Genomic DNA, 17,383 nt, shown 5'->3' on the forward strand with positions numbered 1-17,383 from the left:
CAATGCGAGGGTATCTTTAGTTTCGGTCTTTGAGACCCTTCAGTCACCCCATCTGCCTGCTTCTCTCCAATGTACTGATGAACTACTACTGGTTCGCTGGGGGCATTAGCGCCTCGAGGAATGAGCGCACCAAGTCCGAAACAGCGCCGACCAACTATTGGTATAGCACATTAGCACTTATTCGAAACTCTAGTGTTGAAAGAGAAAGGAAAGAGCTTAGAGAGGAAGGGGACATACCGGCGTAGCATCGCCAATTAGCTCCGTCGTCTGCGAGACGAAGGCGGCCGAGAGCAGGCTTTGTGCGTTCCCAAGCAAGCTCACGACCGAGTTGACCGACTCGGGTGTGATGAGGGGCGTGACCTCGTCGACGATGCCCTGGATGTCGATGTGGTCGAGGGCACCTAACAGGGGCCGTACCGAGCGAGCGAGCCCGGCCAGATCGACGTCGCCGAGGGCGCTCAACAACGGGCCCAGCTGCCGGACTAGGGCGGGCACGTCGACACCGCTCAGAGCCTCCACAAGGGGCACCGCGCCGCCGATGAGGGTCTGCGTTTCGTCGACGAAGCGCTTCGTCAGCAGGCCTTCGGCATTGTCCACCAGGCCCACGAGCCCATTGACCGAGTCTCGCGTCAGCAGCGGCGATGCGGCGTCGACGAGGCCCGCGAGATCCAGCTGGCCCACGGCCTTTAGAATCGGCTCCACCTGGCCGATCAGCTTGGACAGGTCCACCTTGCCCACGGCGTTCAGGATAGGCTCCAGCTGATGCACCAGGCTGACCAGGTCGATCTTATTCAGCGAGGTCAGGAGCGGGCCGACCTGGCCAACCAGGCCGGTGATATCCACCTTACTGATGGCATTGAGTAGGGGCTGGACCTGGTTGACAAGGCCCACTAGGTCGATCTTGCTGACTGTGTTCAAGAGGGGTTCGACCTGGTCGATGAGACCCGATAGGTCAACCTTGCTGACAGCATTGAGGATGGGCTGGAGTTGGTTTACAAGACCGACTAGATCGATCTTGTTCAGCGAGCTCAAGAGCGGCTCGACCTGTGCGATCAAACCTGGGACATCGACCTTGCTTATTGCATTGAGAAGCGGCTGGACTTGGTTGACCAAACCAACGAGGTCAATCTTGTTCAGCGAGTTGAGCAGTGGCTCGACTTGATCGATCAGACCCGAGATGTCAACCTTGCTAACCGCATTGAGGAGTGGTTGGATCTGGTTGACCAAACCGACTAGGTCGATCTTGCTGATGGAGTTGAGAAGAGGCTGGACCTGACCGATAAGACCGCTGATGTCCACCTTGCTGACTTCATTCAACAGCGGCTTGACTTGGTTGATCAGGCCGATCAGATCGACCTGGCTTAGAGAAGCCAGCAGGGGTTGCACCTGGTCTATCAAGCCGGCGATGTCCACTTTGCTGAGCGAGTTAAGCAGAGGTTCCAGCTGGTTGATGAGTCCCTGCAGGTCGATATCACCCAGAGCGGCAACCAGTGGCACGGCGCCGCCGATCAACGTCTTGGTCTGCTCCACGAACTGGCCCGTAAGCAGGTTCTCTGCATTACCCAAGAGGCCGACGATTCCCTTGATGGACTCGGCAGACAGCAGGGGCTGGACGGCGTCGAACAGACCCTGTAAGTCGAGTTTGCCAAGGTTGTCCAGCAGTGGGCCAACTTGATCAATAAGCGATTTGAGATCCAGGTCCTTCAAGCCCGCAAGCAAAGGGCCGGCCCCGCCAATCAGATCCCTGGTCTGATCAACGAACTGCGCCGTTAACAGATTCTCGGCGTTGCTTAGAAGCCCAACAATGCCCCCGACCGAATCTGGCGTCAATAGAGGTTGGATGGCATTGAAGAGGCCTTGTAAGTCGATCTTGCCAAGGCTATCTAGCAATGGTCCGACTTGGTCAATAAGAGACTTCAAATCCAGGTCCTTCAGACCCGCAAGCAAGGGGCCAGCGCCACCGATCAAATCCTTGGTCTGATCAACGAACTGCGCCGTCAACAGATTCTCGGCGTTGCCAAGCAATCCGGCAATGCCCTTGATAGACTCTGGCGAGAGGAGGGGGCTGATGGCTTCGAAAAGCCCCTTCAAGTCGAGTTGACCCAACTCATTGAGAATAGGCCCGATTTGGTCTACTAGTGACTTCAGGTCGACATCCTTCAGGCCAGCGAGCAAGGGGCCCGCGCCGCCGATCAGGTCCTTTGTCTGGTCGACGAACTCGGCCGTGAGTAGCCGTTCGGCATTGCCGAGAAGTCCGGCAATGCCCTTGACGGCTTCCGGAGAAAGAAGCGGGCTGATGGCATCAAAGAGCCCCTTCAAGTCGAGTTGACCCAACTCATTGAGGATGGGGCTGATCTGGTCCACCAAGGACTTCAGGTCGACGTCTTTCAGGCTAGCCAGCAGCGGACCAGCGCCGGCGATAAGGTCTCTCGTTTGGGTCACAAAGTCCGAGGTGAGGAGGTTTTCGGCGTTGCCAAGCAGACCCGCGATCCCCTTAACCGAATCTGGGGACAGGAGAGGGCTCACAGCGTCGAATAATCCCTTCAGGTCAAGTTGGCCCAACTCGTTCAGGATCGGGGCTACCTGATCCACCAAGGACTTAAGGTCAACATCTTTAAGGCTTGCCAGCAGTGGTCCGGCACCAGCGATGAGGTCTCTCGTTTGGGTCACAAAGTCCGAAGTGAGGAGGTTTTCGGCGTTGCCAAGCAGACCCGCGATCCCCTTGACCGAGTCAGGCGTCAACAAGGGACTAACCGCATCGAATAGGCCCTTTAGATCAAGCTGACCCAGCTCGTTCAGGAGCGGGCCAACTTTGTCGACAAGACCCTTGATATCGACGTCGGCAAGGCCTTCCAGGAGTGGGCCGGCGCCCGCGATCAAACCCTGGGTTTGGTTGACAAACGTCGGGGTCAGAAGGTTCTCCGCGTTGCCCAGGAGCCCGGCAATTCCTTTCACGGAACTGGGGGTCAACAGCGGGCCAATGGCATCAAACAGGCCCTTAATGTCCAGCTGGGCGACTTCGTCCAAGATTGGGCTGACCTTGTCGAGAAGGCCGAAAACGGTCTTGATGAGCGCGCCGATGTCGACGCCCTCAATCTCATTGATGATTTTCTCCAGGTCGAGTTTGGCAACCAAATCGACAACCGGGTTCAGCTTGGTAAGAAGATTCCTCGCGATGCTGGGAATTGGCGGCTGCAAGGTTTGGGCCAGGTAGGTCAGAGAGTCGTGGACAGCCAGTAGGAATTCGTCGTTGAGAAGTTTCTGGAGCGCATTGAGGAATCCGGCAATATCAGTCAGTTGCAAGACCAACTTCCCGAGGCTTTCGAGGATGTCGCCCAGGTCACCCAGACCCGGAAGGTCGAGGAGACCACCAGCCGACCCAGCGCCACCACCGCCACTGCCTCCACGGCCGCCGCCAGAGCCTGGCCCGGAGCCGGAGCCGGAGCCCGAACCAGGCCCTGTGCTATTCTGACGGGGGTACAGGACGTGCGCCAGGCGCTCATCCCTCTCCCGCCTCTTGAGCAAAGTAGTGAGCTCCGTCAGCGCCTCGGTCAGCTCAGACCGGGGCACCAGGGCCAGGTTGTGCTTGGCGAGGTAGGCATCGAGCTCGAGCTCGGGACTGGAGGGGTTGGCGGCGGCGAGGCCGAACGGCGCCAAGGCCAGCACGAAAAGATTGGAGAAGCGCATGGCAATGATGATTATTCACACTAACACGCGCACGCACAAGAACGTCCAAGGGGAGGGTTGGCGGCGAGAGGACGGGGCGGGGTGAAAGAGGAAAGAAGGGGGAAAGAAGATGCCCGCAGGCAGAATATGTTTTCTTAAAGGCACATATTCTGGGAAGGACCTCAATATGCGAGGGTGGAAGGCCCTCCCCCCGCCTTGCCTCGAACTCATCTACACGCGCTCACGTCTGTGTCTTTTGCTCTAGGAGCACCCAAGCTGGCGACTGACAGATTGATGCGGAGAGCCTCGGATCTCTCCCAGACTACACGCACGCGATCTCCCCCTGTTCTTGTCCCCGCCCTCCCCTACCTTACTTGCCTTACGTGAGTCCTTTCTCTCTCTTTCCCCTCGTATGTCTCGGCCGGATGGGTCTGATGGGTGGGATGCACAGAAGATGTGCTAGGGCTAGTCAGGCTGGCGTAGCATACAATAGAAATCCCCAATTGTCACATGGGGCCCGTCGCTGTTGTCGATGTGACGGCTGATCTGCACCCATTCCCACCCTGCTAATATGTAGGATGCTGGAGCTGCTCGAGCTTACTTACCCCAGATTGTGTACCGCCATTCCTAAAGAAAGCAGTCGCCCGACCGGGAACCCAATCAGGACCCGCCAACCCTGGCCACACACATCAAGGAGAGAATGAAGGAGATGGGGGAGATGGAATCTTCACGGGGGGCCTCGGCATCGACCAGTAAGACGCAAGAGATATGTGCCACTATGATAGGCAGCGTTGAGAAAAGCAATAACATGAAAAGAAGCCTTTCTCGTGACATCCACCCCCGCATCTTGGCTCAAGTAGCGCCTGCCCCGCCCCAAGACCAGAAGCCGTTTATTTGACAGGGGCAAGGTAAGGGGCCGGTCAACGGCTCTTCGTTTTCATTTTCTTTTTCGTTCTCTTGTTGCTCGCATCACGTCTCTCCCCAGCTGCCTGATTAGGAAAGCTCGGATGCAAGCCGGAGAGGGCGCCCAATGATCAAAGTGGCGATGGCCTAGAAATCAATAGTTGGCAGCCAGCAGTTGGGCGTCTTCTCGTGCTGCCAGGAACGAGATGCAACCGCAGGGGGAGCCTCTGGTCGGGGCCCTGTGGGCAGCCTAGCCATTCCTGTCCGAATATTGATTATGATGTGCAGTCCCTAGGCAGGGATCCTTATGCAGCAGCGCATCCTTCCTCGCTCGCCCACCCCAGTCTACATATGCACTTGTCGTCACCTGCATCGTGATTGCTGGGTGCGTGGTATCGACGAGGGAGACTTGGAGAGTCGGTGGTGCATACTTGCCGTATTGGGGTTGCAATCTGACAGCAGAGTACCTAATGGGATGCGGGGAAATGGCTGAGCGGGCGCTCGTTCGAGCCGAGCTCCTTGCCCGATCGAGAGTTTCGTTGCGAAATCGACGAGGTGAAGATCCCCAAAGAGAGGCTGGCCTATTTTCCAAGTCACGCGAGGGCCGAATCGGAACATGGATGGACCATCACATGCTTTGGGCTCTCTCGCTGTCACTCTGGCGACGCTAATATGAGATCAAGAAAGCGGGAGACAGAAGAAGTGTGTGTGCTCCTCGGGGTGTCTCTTGTTGCTTGGTGCAGTCCGACCGCGGTTCAACTTCATCTGTCACTGTTTCCCCTCTCCGTCATCTTGCTGGGATCTCTTCATGCGTACCAGGTCCGCCGTCTGTCTACGTGGGTATGACATACAGCATCTGTCGTTGTTGTCAGTCCTGTTGCGAAGCATCCTGCAAGCATACTCACCCTCCTGTTAGGTATCATTGAGTGTCTGCTTGATGCGGTTGCGAGAAGGGAAATCCAAAGTGAACCGCTATTATGACCTCCGCGTTTAGAGAAGAGGTTCACAATGGGCCGAGCTCGCCGCCCTCTATTCATGGCGCGAAGGGTGTGAATACTAAGGGCGAGCAGCCAGGCACGTTTCTGGACGGACCTGGGCGAGATGATGTCTCGACGGACGATCATGTCCAGGAGAAAGTGGCACCCGCCGCTACTCTCACCAAGAAACAAAAGTTCAAGCGTCATTGCGGGAGGTTCAAGTGGTGGTATGTTGCAGGAAATATCATTTTCCTCGCCATTCTCTTGCCAATACTGTAAGCCAAACAGTCTCCTGATGATGGGCAGTTGGAAAGGGCGGTTGGAAAGGGCGGCAGGAAAGCAACGCGAGTGGAAATTGCTGCTGACACACGGGGTGTTCCTCAACCCAGTTTCATGGTGATCCTGCCCGCCATTGTGCAGCGCATTGTCGACGACCAAAGCCTGCCCATCAAGGGTGGCGCGTTCTTGTGCTTGTCCCCAACGCAGATGATGATCTCGTTGGAGACGTCGCTCAAGACGCCGCTGGCGGCCCGGATCGACCCTTTAACCATGTTCCTGTACAACAAGGCCACGCCCGAGTTCTCCCCCTTTGTGAACTTGACGCTGCCCGCGCAGCGACTGGACGGCGAGACCCCCATCGTCGTCACGAACCAGACCGTCACCATCACCAACGATACGGAGCTTATCACCTGGTTTAACGATGTCTGGGACAAGCCCCAGACGGAGCTGTCAGTGCGCGGCGACTCGACGGTGCACCTCGGCGCGCTGCACTCCAAGGTCCACCTCGAGAAGACGGTCGCGGTCAACTCGCTGAACCAGCTGCAAGGCTTCGGCATCGAGGAGCTGTCGCTCATCCTGCCGCCGCTCGCCGACGGCCGCAACGTGCGCGGCACGCTCAACCTGCCCAACTGGGGCAGCCTGACGCTGGGCCTTGGCAACGTTTCGCTGAACCTCATGGCGGGCGACGTGCGCATCGGCCTCATCACCATCTACGACGTGCTGATCCCGCCGGGCAACAACACGCGCGAATTCGACGGCCGCCTCTACCTCGACCAGCTCATGGGCAACCTGGGCGCCGTTCTTTCGGCCCAGGGCGAGGCCCTGAACCAGGGCATGATCCAGATCGATGCCACGGGCAACGCCACCATAATTAACGGCCAGCACATCCCCTTTGTCGAGGCCATCCTTCGTAAGAAGCGCGTCACCTCCAAGATCGGCGTTTTCACCCTCCTCGGCGACGTCATCAACAGCCTAAGCCAGGGAGGCGGAGGCAACGGGACTGGTGGCGGGTCGTTGGTGGATTTGGTCGGCGACACCTTCGGCAACAGCACTTTGCTGTCGCAAGCACTACACCATTGGAACAACGCAACCGCAGGGCAACAGACACCGGGCGGCGGCGTCAAAAGCAGATCTACCACGCCCTGGTGGACAAGGGGCCCTTCGTCTCTCCATCTTTTGAAACTAGGCATGAAGATGAGGATGGGCAAGCTCTAGGATAGTAGGGTATAAACTCAAGCAATGATTAATATGCGGCTATGACAGCAGTTAATGCGCATGTAATCTGGTAATGGCGTGCTTTGGATTTCGGATTGTTATAAGAATTTACCAGACAATATACATAATGGCCATGGCAGATTCCATCCATACTCTTCCTGCTTGAAGGAGTAATTCATTGGTATATGTATTACCACCATGTTAAAACTATCATTTGGTTAATAGACCTTAAGGCCTGAGTCAAGTGCGATAGCAAAAAGAAGGCAAACGTTGATCTCTCCAAGCCCGGACGCCATGCTTGCTAGCAGAAAGCTCGACAACTCCCAAGACATCTAGCTAGTAATTATCTAAATAAAAACGTCATTTGGCCAGTCATCCAGATACCCCCTATTCATGAGCGAAGTCACGTATAATTACTTGAGTTGACCCTTAGATCCGTCAGTATGTGCACTTCCTTCCTGTTCGTTATGCTATCTCGCCCCGCGTACCATATTGTCGATCAACAACAACAAGCTACTGGAAAGTACCCCGAATCTTGGCATAAAGATCCGTGTCAAAAAAGTTGTAATCTTCATTAAGATCACAAAACTCATGCTGCATTAGCAGCCGTTCGGCTGTTGGACGTTCCCTCGGGTCACTGTTTTGTTTTCGTAATCGTTAGCATCAAACCCCTTCTTAACCTTCAGCTTTCCAAGGGGTATGGCGGGGGTATATATATGACTTACACAGTAAAACAATCCAGCATGAACCCTAACGCATAGGGACTGATGGCCTCGCGAACTTCATCCGCAATCGGTGGCGTTTCTCCATTGGCGATCTTGTAGATGGCGCCGACAGCCTCCTCCTTACTCCATGGACGGCGCCCGGCAAACATCTCGAGGACTACGCAGCCAAGAGACCAGATATCCACCTTGGCACTGTATCCTTCGCCTTGGGACCGGATGACTTCAGGGGCCATCCAGAAGACCGAGCCCTGCATCGAATTGGTCTTGTCATTGCCGTATATGTCGTCCGTCTTCTTGGAAATGCCAAAGTCGGAGATCTTGCACGTGCCGTCCAGATCCAAGAGAATGTTGTCGGCCTTGAGATCACGGTGCAAGATGCCTTCGCGGTGGAGGTAGGCCAAGCCAGACAGCGCCTGTCGTGTGAGACTGGATACGACGGGCTCTTCGAATTTCCCATGCTTGCGGAGGCAGGACCCGATCGAACCACCGGAAATATACTCGAGGAAAATGCTGATGCTCGTTTCCTTGCGCTCGCAGCCCAGATACTGCACAATGTTCACATGATCAAGATACTGCATCGTGTCGATCTCCTGGTCCAGTGCCGCAACGAGCTCCTTCATCTTGTTCTTGTCGCCCGCGGCCGCCTTGGGGTTCACTTCCACCTCCTTGACCGCCAAGAATTCACCGGTGGTTGCATTCATACCGAGATATACCCGGCCGTAGGTTCCTTTGCCAATGAGTTCACCCTTGAACCATCGGAACGTTGTCTGCCGCTTTGGCAAGGTATCTTGAGGAATCTGCGGCATAATATCGATCATGGATCCACGTTCGGGTCGAATCTGCACCAAGTTCGCCCCGAACATCTTGGTGCTCTTGCGGCGCTGGATCATCGAGGTGGGACCGGCGCCAGACGCGGCCGAGGCGGCCGTGAAACGTTTGTTGGCCTCGTGGGCACCTCGGGCAACTTCACGAATTGATTTCATCCGACCAAGCCCGCCCGAGCGACGGACACTACGCTGGGCGACCGAAGCAATAGAACTCGGACGTTCGGCTTTAAGTGTCGATTCATCAGAGCCAAGGGTGTCGTTGTCACTGTACATGGACGAGCGGGCGGTGGCAATTCCTGGAGCTGGGGCAGGCACTGGAAGGCTCTGCTCCGCTGCCCCGGAGCTTTCTGCTCTATTGTCGTTCTCCAGTTCGCCCTGGTTTTCGGCCGGCGACGTCGGTTCTTGGAGTTGCGACTCATCCAAAACAGGTTGATCGAGATCGAGCTCCGGGAAGAAGGCATCGAGATTGCTCAACAGAGCCTCTGGAGGAGGGCGGTTTGCCCAAACATCACGCTCAATAAAGGATTTGCGGCGGCCAAGCTTTCCATCGTCCGAGTCCGAGGGCGTTGCAGGTGTGCGGCGACGGGAACCCCGAGCACCATCCTCATCAGCGAGCATGAGACCATCGGCTGATCCTGGCGAGTCGAAAGAAACCGAAAGCTGCTTCTTAGATCTCCTCGTCCTCAGGGTCAGACTTGGTCGTTTGCCGTTCCTGTCGAATGCGCCTCCCTCCGAACTGCTGACCTTGACCGAAGGTGTGCGGCCTCTAACCGGCACAGCAAACAGCCCGTCATCCGAGTCGTCGTCAGAATCGTCGTCCTTCTGTACCTTGGGCGCCATCGGCTGATCGAACTGGACATCGGTGTCGGTGAAATCGATATCAGGGCCATGAGACTTGCGGCGGTTAGGCGGGGATTGGGCCGCTGGGGCCGCCGGGTGTGCCGTGGTGGGGCTGGGATTGCCAGGGGATGGCGCTCGTTGTGCTGTTCCGTCAATCTTAGTAGGGAGTTCATCACCAAATTTATCACGTTTTCCGCTGAGTGGGGAACCACCAGGAGAGTAGTCCGGGATCACAAAGGCAAGGTCTCCTCGACTCCAGGTCAGCGTCCCAGGGGATCCGGATCGCGGACTACTCCGGCCTGAAGTAGACACTCCAAAATCAACATTGGCGATAGATCTCTTACCTCGTTGCTCCTCGTGTGCACTTCCTGCTGCCGGCCCAGAATTGTTGCGATTTGGCGACGCGTGTCGCCCGTTGTGTTGTTTCGTAGGCCGCCCAAAGTGACTCAGTGCGCTTCCCATACCGACCAGAGCACCAAAGGCCGATGTTGTTGGCTCTCTCGATGCGGATGATGGCCGCCTCTGCGACATTTCCTGATGGCTGTTTTCACTAGCGGATGTAGATGTGGATGTGGCAGGCCGCCGTGGACTGGGGAAACCGTCCATACTACCTTGTGATGCCCGCATATTATGACCAGTCCGGCGGCTAAGCGAATTGGCCTTGATCAAGGTGGCAGTCTCCACGCCGGGTGGCGCAGGCGCCTTCCGCTGAGGAAAAAGGAGGTCCTGTTTCTTCTCCTCATACGGCGAGACCCGGGGCTGGTCGAAATCAACGTTTCTTCCAACGATACCATACGGCGATGTCGCTGTCAAATCTTGGGGAGATGACTTCTCCAATGCCTGTCTCCGCTTGGCCAAGTACGCTTGCTGTTGTTTCTCGACTTCGGCCTTGTACGCGTTGGCCTTCTGCGCGAGTTCATTTGGATCGGGTCCGCTGTCGCCAACAGTGTCAACCCTGGAGGTCGGAGGCGACGAGCTCGAACGTGATCTCTGCCCACTGAGCCGTGCATACGTGTCCTCGTCCATTGATGCACCCGGGGGGATGTATCCGGGTGTGAGCGAGCCAGGCACCTCGGTACTGAGGGGGAGGTGGCACGCCTACTCGAACAAACAACTTTAGGGAGCCACTGCTGTCACCCTTGTTCCGTTTGTGGATCATCAAGCTCTGATCCTCTAGAGGCTCTTCATGCTCGACTCGGCCCAGCTCAGTCAAGTAAAGTTGGACCGACCTGGGGTCGGGGATGCCGAGGTTTGCACATATGTTCTCGCGGATTTCTTGCGCACTTTCGCAGTCCGTGACAACACACATACGGTAGTCCCAACCATTCACAGTGGCTAGCAGGTATGCCCTTGGGGCGTTTTCCTTCCTCGAACGGAAGGACAACGAGTCAAAGTTGGCAGCATCGTGCGAGGCCCCAGTACCCGACGACTTGAGTACCTCGGGGCTCGTGGGCTCATCAACTTCTTTGGGCGAGGGGAAAGTACCGTCTTCCTTCTGCTTATGCTTGTTACGTTTGAGGAAGCCGAACAGGCTGCTGTTGTCCCCTTTGGCAGACGCAGGGGGTTCAGTGCCTGCTGATCTATCACCTGGTGGTTCGTGCGGCGAGCGTGAACCGTTCAAGCCGCTGCGAAGATATGCACTGGCCTCGGGCGGCACACCCGACCCGTAGATGGCTGCGTTGGAAGAAACGGAATCCATACTGTTCCTTGACCTGTGCCCAAATCTCCCCGAAGGAGATGATGCCGACAGGTTTCCAGTCGAATGAGGGAACACCGCGGAGTTCGGTTTGGGGCTTCCACCCGGACTATCACTGCGGGGTGCTGAGCCGCGTGAGCTGCTGTTTCCAACTTCACCAGCGCCCGGGCTATGTCTCTGGCTCCTCTCGACGTCCAGGTTCTTGAGCAAAGTCCGGTGGTTTGAATCCGAACTCATCGTGTTGCTACTCAAAGTGGGCATAGTAGTAGACCTTGTTTGCGAGAACCTCCGGCTCCCAAATCCAGGCCCGGGAGCCTTGATCGGGGTATTGGGCGACTCTATATCTGTGCCAGCACCCTGCGAGGCGTTAAAGGAGTCTTTGCGCGAATGACTATCCGGACGACTGCCGGTAGAGGAAGAAACCCCACCACCATGCACAATATTCCGGACGAGTCGCCGCATGCGCTTGCCCTCCTCTCTCTCTCGGGTAGGATCCCATCCTGTATAGCTGTTGATACATTCTGTAGCCAATCTTGGATAAACTTGTTGATGCATCATGCCAAAATTGCCCCGGCCATGCTGTCCGCTCCCCAGCTCGAGAAACTTGGCGCCGCACAAGTTCAGCGCTTTGAACGTCTCTTGCCAGTCTTTTGAGAACTGGTTTGAGGCCAACCACAACAAAACGTGATCTAGGGGCCATCTGGCTGCCATTTCGGGTGGGATGTTGGAGGGTGTGTTTGTGGCGTTGGAGGCCGTTGACAGCATACGGCTCTGCGAGTTCAAAGCATTCGTATACAGTCTATCTCGGCTCTCGCCGTCGGCGGGTGTGGTACTAGCAGTGTCGTTGTTGCTACCCTGCGTCGGCCACGAGCTGTGCGACGTGGCCGAGAAAGTAGAATCATCAGGTCCAAACGCAGGAATGCCCACCCCCTCGCCGTATGTGTCGCCGTGGGGGATGTAGGTCGCAGACATGCCTACCGGCTGCTCGCCGGTTTGTGGAATGGGAAATTGAGTGGGCGGTGGTGGGATCGTGAGGTTCCCCATGGACTGCTGCGTATGTAGACGAGGATTGTAGGCGAGGTGCGGCCCTCCCGACGGGGAGGAGGTATCGGCATGGCGCCATGCCTCCCGTCGTACATGCGACCCCAGTTTCCCTGCCATGTGGCTGACGGTCCCATGGTGCTGCTCGGGGGTGGTCCGGAAGGGGGTGGTGGCAGCTGCAGGCCACCAGTCGTGGTCGGCGCACTGGGGTAGCGAGGAGGCGGCGGGGGGATGTTCATGGCGGTGGCGGTCATCTGGCCCATGACGGGCGGCGACATGGGGGGCGGGGGCGGGACATTGTAGGGTCGGGACGGATCTGCACGCTGGGTATTGGAATACATGGTGGCAGAGGTTGGCGGCGGCGGAGGAGGTGGTGGCCCTCCTCCCCGTGTCGCCGGTCGACTGTTGTTCCCTGTCGAGTCCGCCCCTCCGTAGGCCGAAGGCGCGAGGCTCGCCGTCGACGCCCGCGGGCGGAGAGTTGCAGCACCACCAACGCCGGCAAAGTTGGCGGACAGATACGGTGGAGGGTCGTCCGTGGTCGTTGTCGGGGCTGGTCCAGGGTATTGAGACCCCGGAGCCAGTGTAGAGGAGGAATTGGCAGAGGTGGATGCCGTAGCAGGAGCAGCGGTGTTGGGGTGGTTGATGAGACTGTCCAGAGTGTTGACGTTGTCCTGCAAGCGCTGGCGCAGGTTTGGGTATCGAGCGGCTGCTGTGGCCTCGCTGGTGCTCTCTGATCTGGTCAAGGCAGTGCGCAAGCTGGTCATGACCTTGTCACGTTCACCAGCAGGCAAGGGCAGGCAGTTGGGAACAGAAACAGAATGGCGCAAAAACCAGGGCCCCGGGGAGCTGGGGCAGACGCGGTTGCGGTTCGGTCGGCCGGTGGGTTTCCAATGGGGGGTTCAGGTACTTGACGCTTGACTGGGCCCAGCACCAGGGGCCTACTGTGACCACTGCTACTCACTGTAGCCTGCCTGTTGCACCGGTGGAGGAGGCTAGGGAGGTCAAAGGGCCAGCTCGGTTTAGGAATGGCGCATGGTCTTTCATGTGGACTGTTTCGTCTTGTCAAAGTAAAGTTTCTTTGCGTCGATGTGTCGGCTTTGCATTGATTGATTGACTGACGTTCCGACAATGAGGCTCTCTGCCCATAGCTGATGATGGTAGGCAGTTGGCAGATGGTTGGGGTTGATTGACTCGGCTCTGTGCCACGCGATCGGTTCGACTTTGTATCATCCCAGACCCCCAAATTCTCTGCCTTCACTGAAAGCCTTCTTGGGCCTACCAGCCTACCTAACCTAACGTACATACATACAAGATGTAGGTACCTGTGTGCGTGCGTAAGTGAGACACCACCACTAAGGAATCTCCAGGCTTTAGCGCCCGGATAGTTAAGTATGTACATGTACGCTGTTCTCTATTCATTCAATCTGGCTGCCAGCCTCTGGCCAGCCATCATCCGAAACCGAAAAACACACAACACATGCCAACATGTACTGTACATACATGACCCTAGCTGGGGAACCCCACCACCCACCTCACTGCCCCCCGGCGGCTAGGCGCCTAATACCGAACAATGATTTGACTGACCCAGTGTTCTGGGTCTTTGGAACACACATGCGGTTGGGTGCTCTCGTGTTAGTGCCATGCGTCTATCCAATGACGAGGGGCAAACAGCATCTTCGCATGTATGTACATATATTTATCCCTGGATGCATGTGGCATGTCGGCTGAAAGACTACATCGCCAAATTTATCAGATACATAAGTATATACAACATCTAACTCCCCAACGCCGTCGTGATTACGGCCTATGTGACGCATTTCAATCAACCAAAAGACACTACCAGAACGGCATCACATGACGGAACACTTCTCCACGCCGATGCCGTAGCTTTGCTGACACTGCTCCAGGTATCCCGCCTCCTCGGCACTGCCTGCTGCAAAGGAGTTGTGCGGCCGCACCAGCCCCTTGACCCGCATCGTCTGCTTTCCATCCCCATGCCACCAACGGATCTTCTGAACCCAGGCGCGCTCGTCGTCGTCGGTGCTAATCTCCCACTTGCCTCCACTGACCTCGACGGTGCATTGCTCCTTGGGAAAATGGTACTCGGGAAGGAAAACAGTAGTGGGCTGTTCGTCGTCCCGTGGCGCCGTGCCACGGATCTCGAGGTGGAATTCGCAGTTCTTCAAGTCAAACCCGTAGTTCGTCATGGTCCCGTTAATGCCGATGGGCGCCGGCCGCACAAAGGCCTCAGCAGCCCGCAGCCCAGGCGCATTCGTCACTTCCGGATTCGGGCTAGGGGGTTCCGAAGATATAGATGGGTTGGTCAACGTCCTCTTCAGGTTGCCCGGATTTACCGACGTTTCGTCGTCGACTTCCTTCTTGGACTGATTGTTGGCTGCCGTCTTCAGCAGGCTAGGATTCGACCCATCCGCCTCGGGCGTGCGCGGCAGCGGCGACATAGGCAAAGTCTGATCGTCTATAGAGAAGATGGAGAGATCCTCCCCATTCCATTGATCGCCTCGCACATGGTCATTCTAAAATGTGGTTAGCATGACCCTGCCTTTGGGAGGCGTACAAACTGACCTGCGAGCTGTAGAGCCACAACGTATAGCCCTCCATGGGTGCTCCTTCCACTGCAAAGTGATTGGCGTCCATAGCTGCCGATTGGCTCGAGTAGTCGCCAGTCTTATATGCATATTTGTCGTCCATATCATACGGGATGCCAAATTCGCTTAGTAGGCATGGATGGTTGCCCATATTGTCAAGTCCTTCCTTGCGCATAGCAGCGAGTTGATCCCGGAAACAGTTGCGAATAGCCGTCTCCCCAATCTTGATGGCAAACGCAGGATGGAGGTAACGCCCGCGCAGCACTCCCAGGACGTCAACGTTCCATGTGCGATTCCATTTCTTGGTCATCAGCGTGATGCCGTCATAGTAGTGAGGTGTGTACACCATATTGGGATCGTCATCTGCAGTGCCTTTGATGGACGGAGGGATCTCCAAGACAGGCGGCTGGCAGAGCATGATGGCATTTCGATGATGCGGCCGTATGATGTCGCGGTACAGTCGGTAGAAGTCCATAAAGTACGTATTGGTGAATTTGGGGTAATCCAGTACTTCGCCCGTCTTGGGGTGCTTTTCAAAATAGTTTTTCTGCAGTAGCAGGTCTTGGGACGGGTCCCAAACCCCGTGTTGCGCCCAGATGCACTCGCCTAGCTTCCAGCCAGGATCTCGCGACCAGCCATACCTCGAGTCGTCGTAGTCAGCGGGTAGCCAGGCCATTTCGCCATGCGGGTCTATGAGAGTCCGGCCAACCTTGTACGGTCCTAGACCGCCCATGTCCCAAGACTCGACCTCGCAAGCCCGCCCAGAGCCCGTGAGGATGGCTTGCCACATGGTCGGGCATGTGCCCTTCTTCAGATTCTGCTCTTTGGGCACCACGCCGAGGTCCACATGGCCAATCATGCCTCGGCTTGGCTCGTTCATACTCTCCCATCCGAAAACTACGTCGTCCAGAATATCGCCGGCTTCCTTGAGCCGCAGAGCGAGGTGCTCGCACGCACGGAAGAAGTGGCCTTGGAGATAGTCCTGGATATTGTGGCCGTCGATGATGCATTTCGGAGCGAAGTCTTTGCCAGCAAAGAACAGTGTGAAGATGGTGGCGACAGTCAGGCGGTTGTAGTTAGTCGACCATATCATCTTGGGAAAGTTGTCAGGCTCGGGGTACGTGTTGTGTACGATGGCGGCTTCTGTGGCAGCGAAGCTCTGGGGGTTGAAGCCGCAAGCATACACAGTCCACATGGGGGCGCCGGAACCACCGCAATACCGTGACCACTGCAATGTTCAGACTCGTGATTAGTCGGCGCCGAGCAAGACGAGTTCATCCTCGGTGTGAAGTCAGTGCATTGGGAGCCGGGTGTGCACTCACCACATCCTGATGCGGATCCATGAATACATAGAAGCCGTAGTCTTTGGCCACACGCAACACCTCAATCGTATGGCGAATCCATTCCTCGTCGTATTTGCCAGGCCCTGCGGCTTCGATGGCCTCCCATGTGAAGACGTAGCGGATGGTGTTGTAGCCATAGCGCTTCAAGCGGGAGAAGTGGATGTGGGCATCTTCTTTGCGAAACGGTCGGCCGTGGAACTTGACGTTGTCGCCGTCAAAGAAATTGTCGACGATATGGGAGGGAACTTCGGGGGTCGTGGGGTATTTGGCTTCGCCGGCTACGTTGATGCCTCGCAGAAGAACATAGCGTCCGTATCTGTCCTTGAATTGACCGTCCTCGATTGTGAGTCGCAGCGTGGAAGACATAATATCAGGGGTTCGATGACAAGCGAAACTTCAGGGTGCAAGAGGACAGTCAGACAGGAGCTGTCGAAGAAAAGGTTGGCGGGAGCGCAACTTGTCGGCAGTTGTGATATGATGCGAACCAGACAGGGATAGAGAATCGGTGACGAAATGGTTCGGGAAGGGGCCTGGAGCTGGGGGCGGCGACTCTAGTGCACGAGAACAGAACGGCGAACGGCGAATGGCTGAGGTCTGAGGTCTGAGGTCTGGCCTTGGCCTGACATCAACTGATTTTCTGTTTAAGACTATGCACGCATATTCCAGAATAGTTGATTATAAGTATACCACTGTCCACAGGTGACAGGGGCAACGCCTGCATAATCGCATCAAAGTCATACACATACATATATGGCTCGATTCTCTTCCACCAAACCACCCACCACATATGGCGCCCTTTGTATATATGAGGTCATCAGCGTTGAGCCTCTAGATTGTACTCAAGCACTTAAGAATATCGATCAAAATTATCTACCGAATAGAGTCAGATACAGCACACTGAAAGATAGAAAAAAGAGAATAATAAAAAGCCTTACTAGCAGCTTCCCTGTCCCCGGTAACTCAGGGCTTCCTACATTCAGAGGCCTGCCTTGCTCCTCCCTAAAGTTGTACATACAGAGCGCATCAATATTTGAAACCCAAATCGCCCCGCAACTGCAGCGAGCTCCCCATCCCCGCAGTTTCCCGTCAGCAGCAGTTTGGTGGGACAGCCAAAAGAAAAGCGCAATGCTCGATTGACTGACTTGCTAATTTGGTGACGACAACGAATGATGAGCCATCGGCGAGAAGTCTTCATTATTGCGTTCATGGGGGGCTCTCCATACCACGTGTCGTCCTGGATGATCCATTAACACTTTTCTTGCATT

At 56.2% G+C, this 17,383-nt stretch overlaps 4 protein-coding genes across 4 annotated transcripts; 1 reads left to right on the plus strand and 3 right to left on the minus strand.

Annotated features, from left to right (window-relative positions):
* Nucleotides 1–85: 85 nt before the first annotated feature.
* On the minus strand, nt 86–3,687 carry PG998_005617 (uncharacterized protein; the record flags this gene model as incomplete). Its single annotated transcript, XM_066872435.1, has 2 exons — nt 86–154; nt 238–3,687. The coding sequence occupies 2 exons, from the start codon at nt 3,685–3,687 to the stop codon at nt 86–88; spliced, it is 3,519 nt and encodes a 1,172-aa protein (XP_066732532.1).
* A 1,859-nt stretch (nt 3,688–5,546) lies between these two features.
* Nucleotides 5,547–7,040, plus strand: PG998_005618 (uncharacterized protein; the record flags this gene model as incomplete). The annotated part of the gene is made up of 2 exons (XM_066872436.1): nt 5,547–5,773; nt 5,936–7,040. 2 exons carry the CDS (start codon nt 5,547–5,549, stop codon nt 7,038–7,040), a joined length of 1,332 nt encoding a protein of 443 aa, XP_066732533.1.
* A 513-nt stretch (nt 7,041–7,553) lies between these two features.
* Nucleotides 7,554–12,933, minus strand: PG998_005619 (MAP kinase kinase kinase; the record flags this gene model as incomplete). Its single annotated transcript, XM_066872437.1, has 4 exons — nt 7,554–7,677; nt 7,766–10,510; nt 10,545–12,112; nt 12,193–12,933. The coding sequence occupies 4 exons, from the start codon at nt 12,931–12,933 to the stop codon at nt 7,554–7,556; spliced, it is 5,178 nt and encodes a 1,725-aa protein (XP_066732534.1).
* Nucleotides 12,934–14,019: 1,086 nt separating this feature from the next.
* Nucleotides 14,020–16,484, minus strand: PG998_005620 (glycosyl hydrolase; the record flags this gene model as incomplete). Its single annotated transcript, XM_066872438.1, has 3 exons — nt 14,020–14,703; nt 14,753–16,003; nt 16,098–16,484. 3 exons carry the CDS (start codon nt 16,482–16,484, stop codon nt 14,020–14,022), a joined length of 2,322 nt encoding a protein of 773 aa, XP_066732535.1.
* Between the last annotated feature and the right edge of the window lie 899 nt (nt 16,485–17,383).

This window comes from Apiospora kogelbergensis (genome assembly GCF_038363985.1).
Source record: "Apiospora kogelbergensis strain CBS 113332 chromosome Unknown utg000003l_segment0_segment0, whole genome shotgun sequence".
NCBI classification, from domain to species: Eukaryota; Fungi; Ascomycota; class Sordariomycetes; order Amphisphaeriales; family Apiosporaceae; genus Apiospora; species Apiospora kogelbergensis.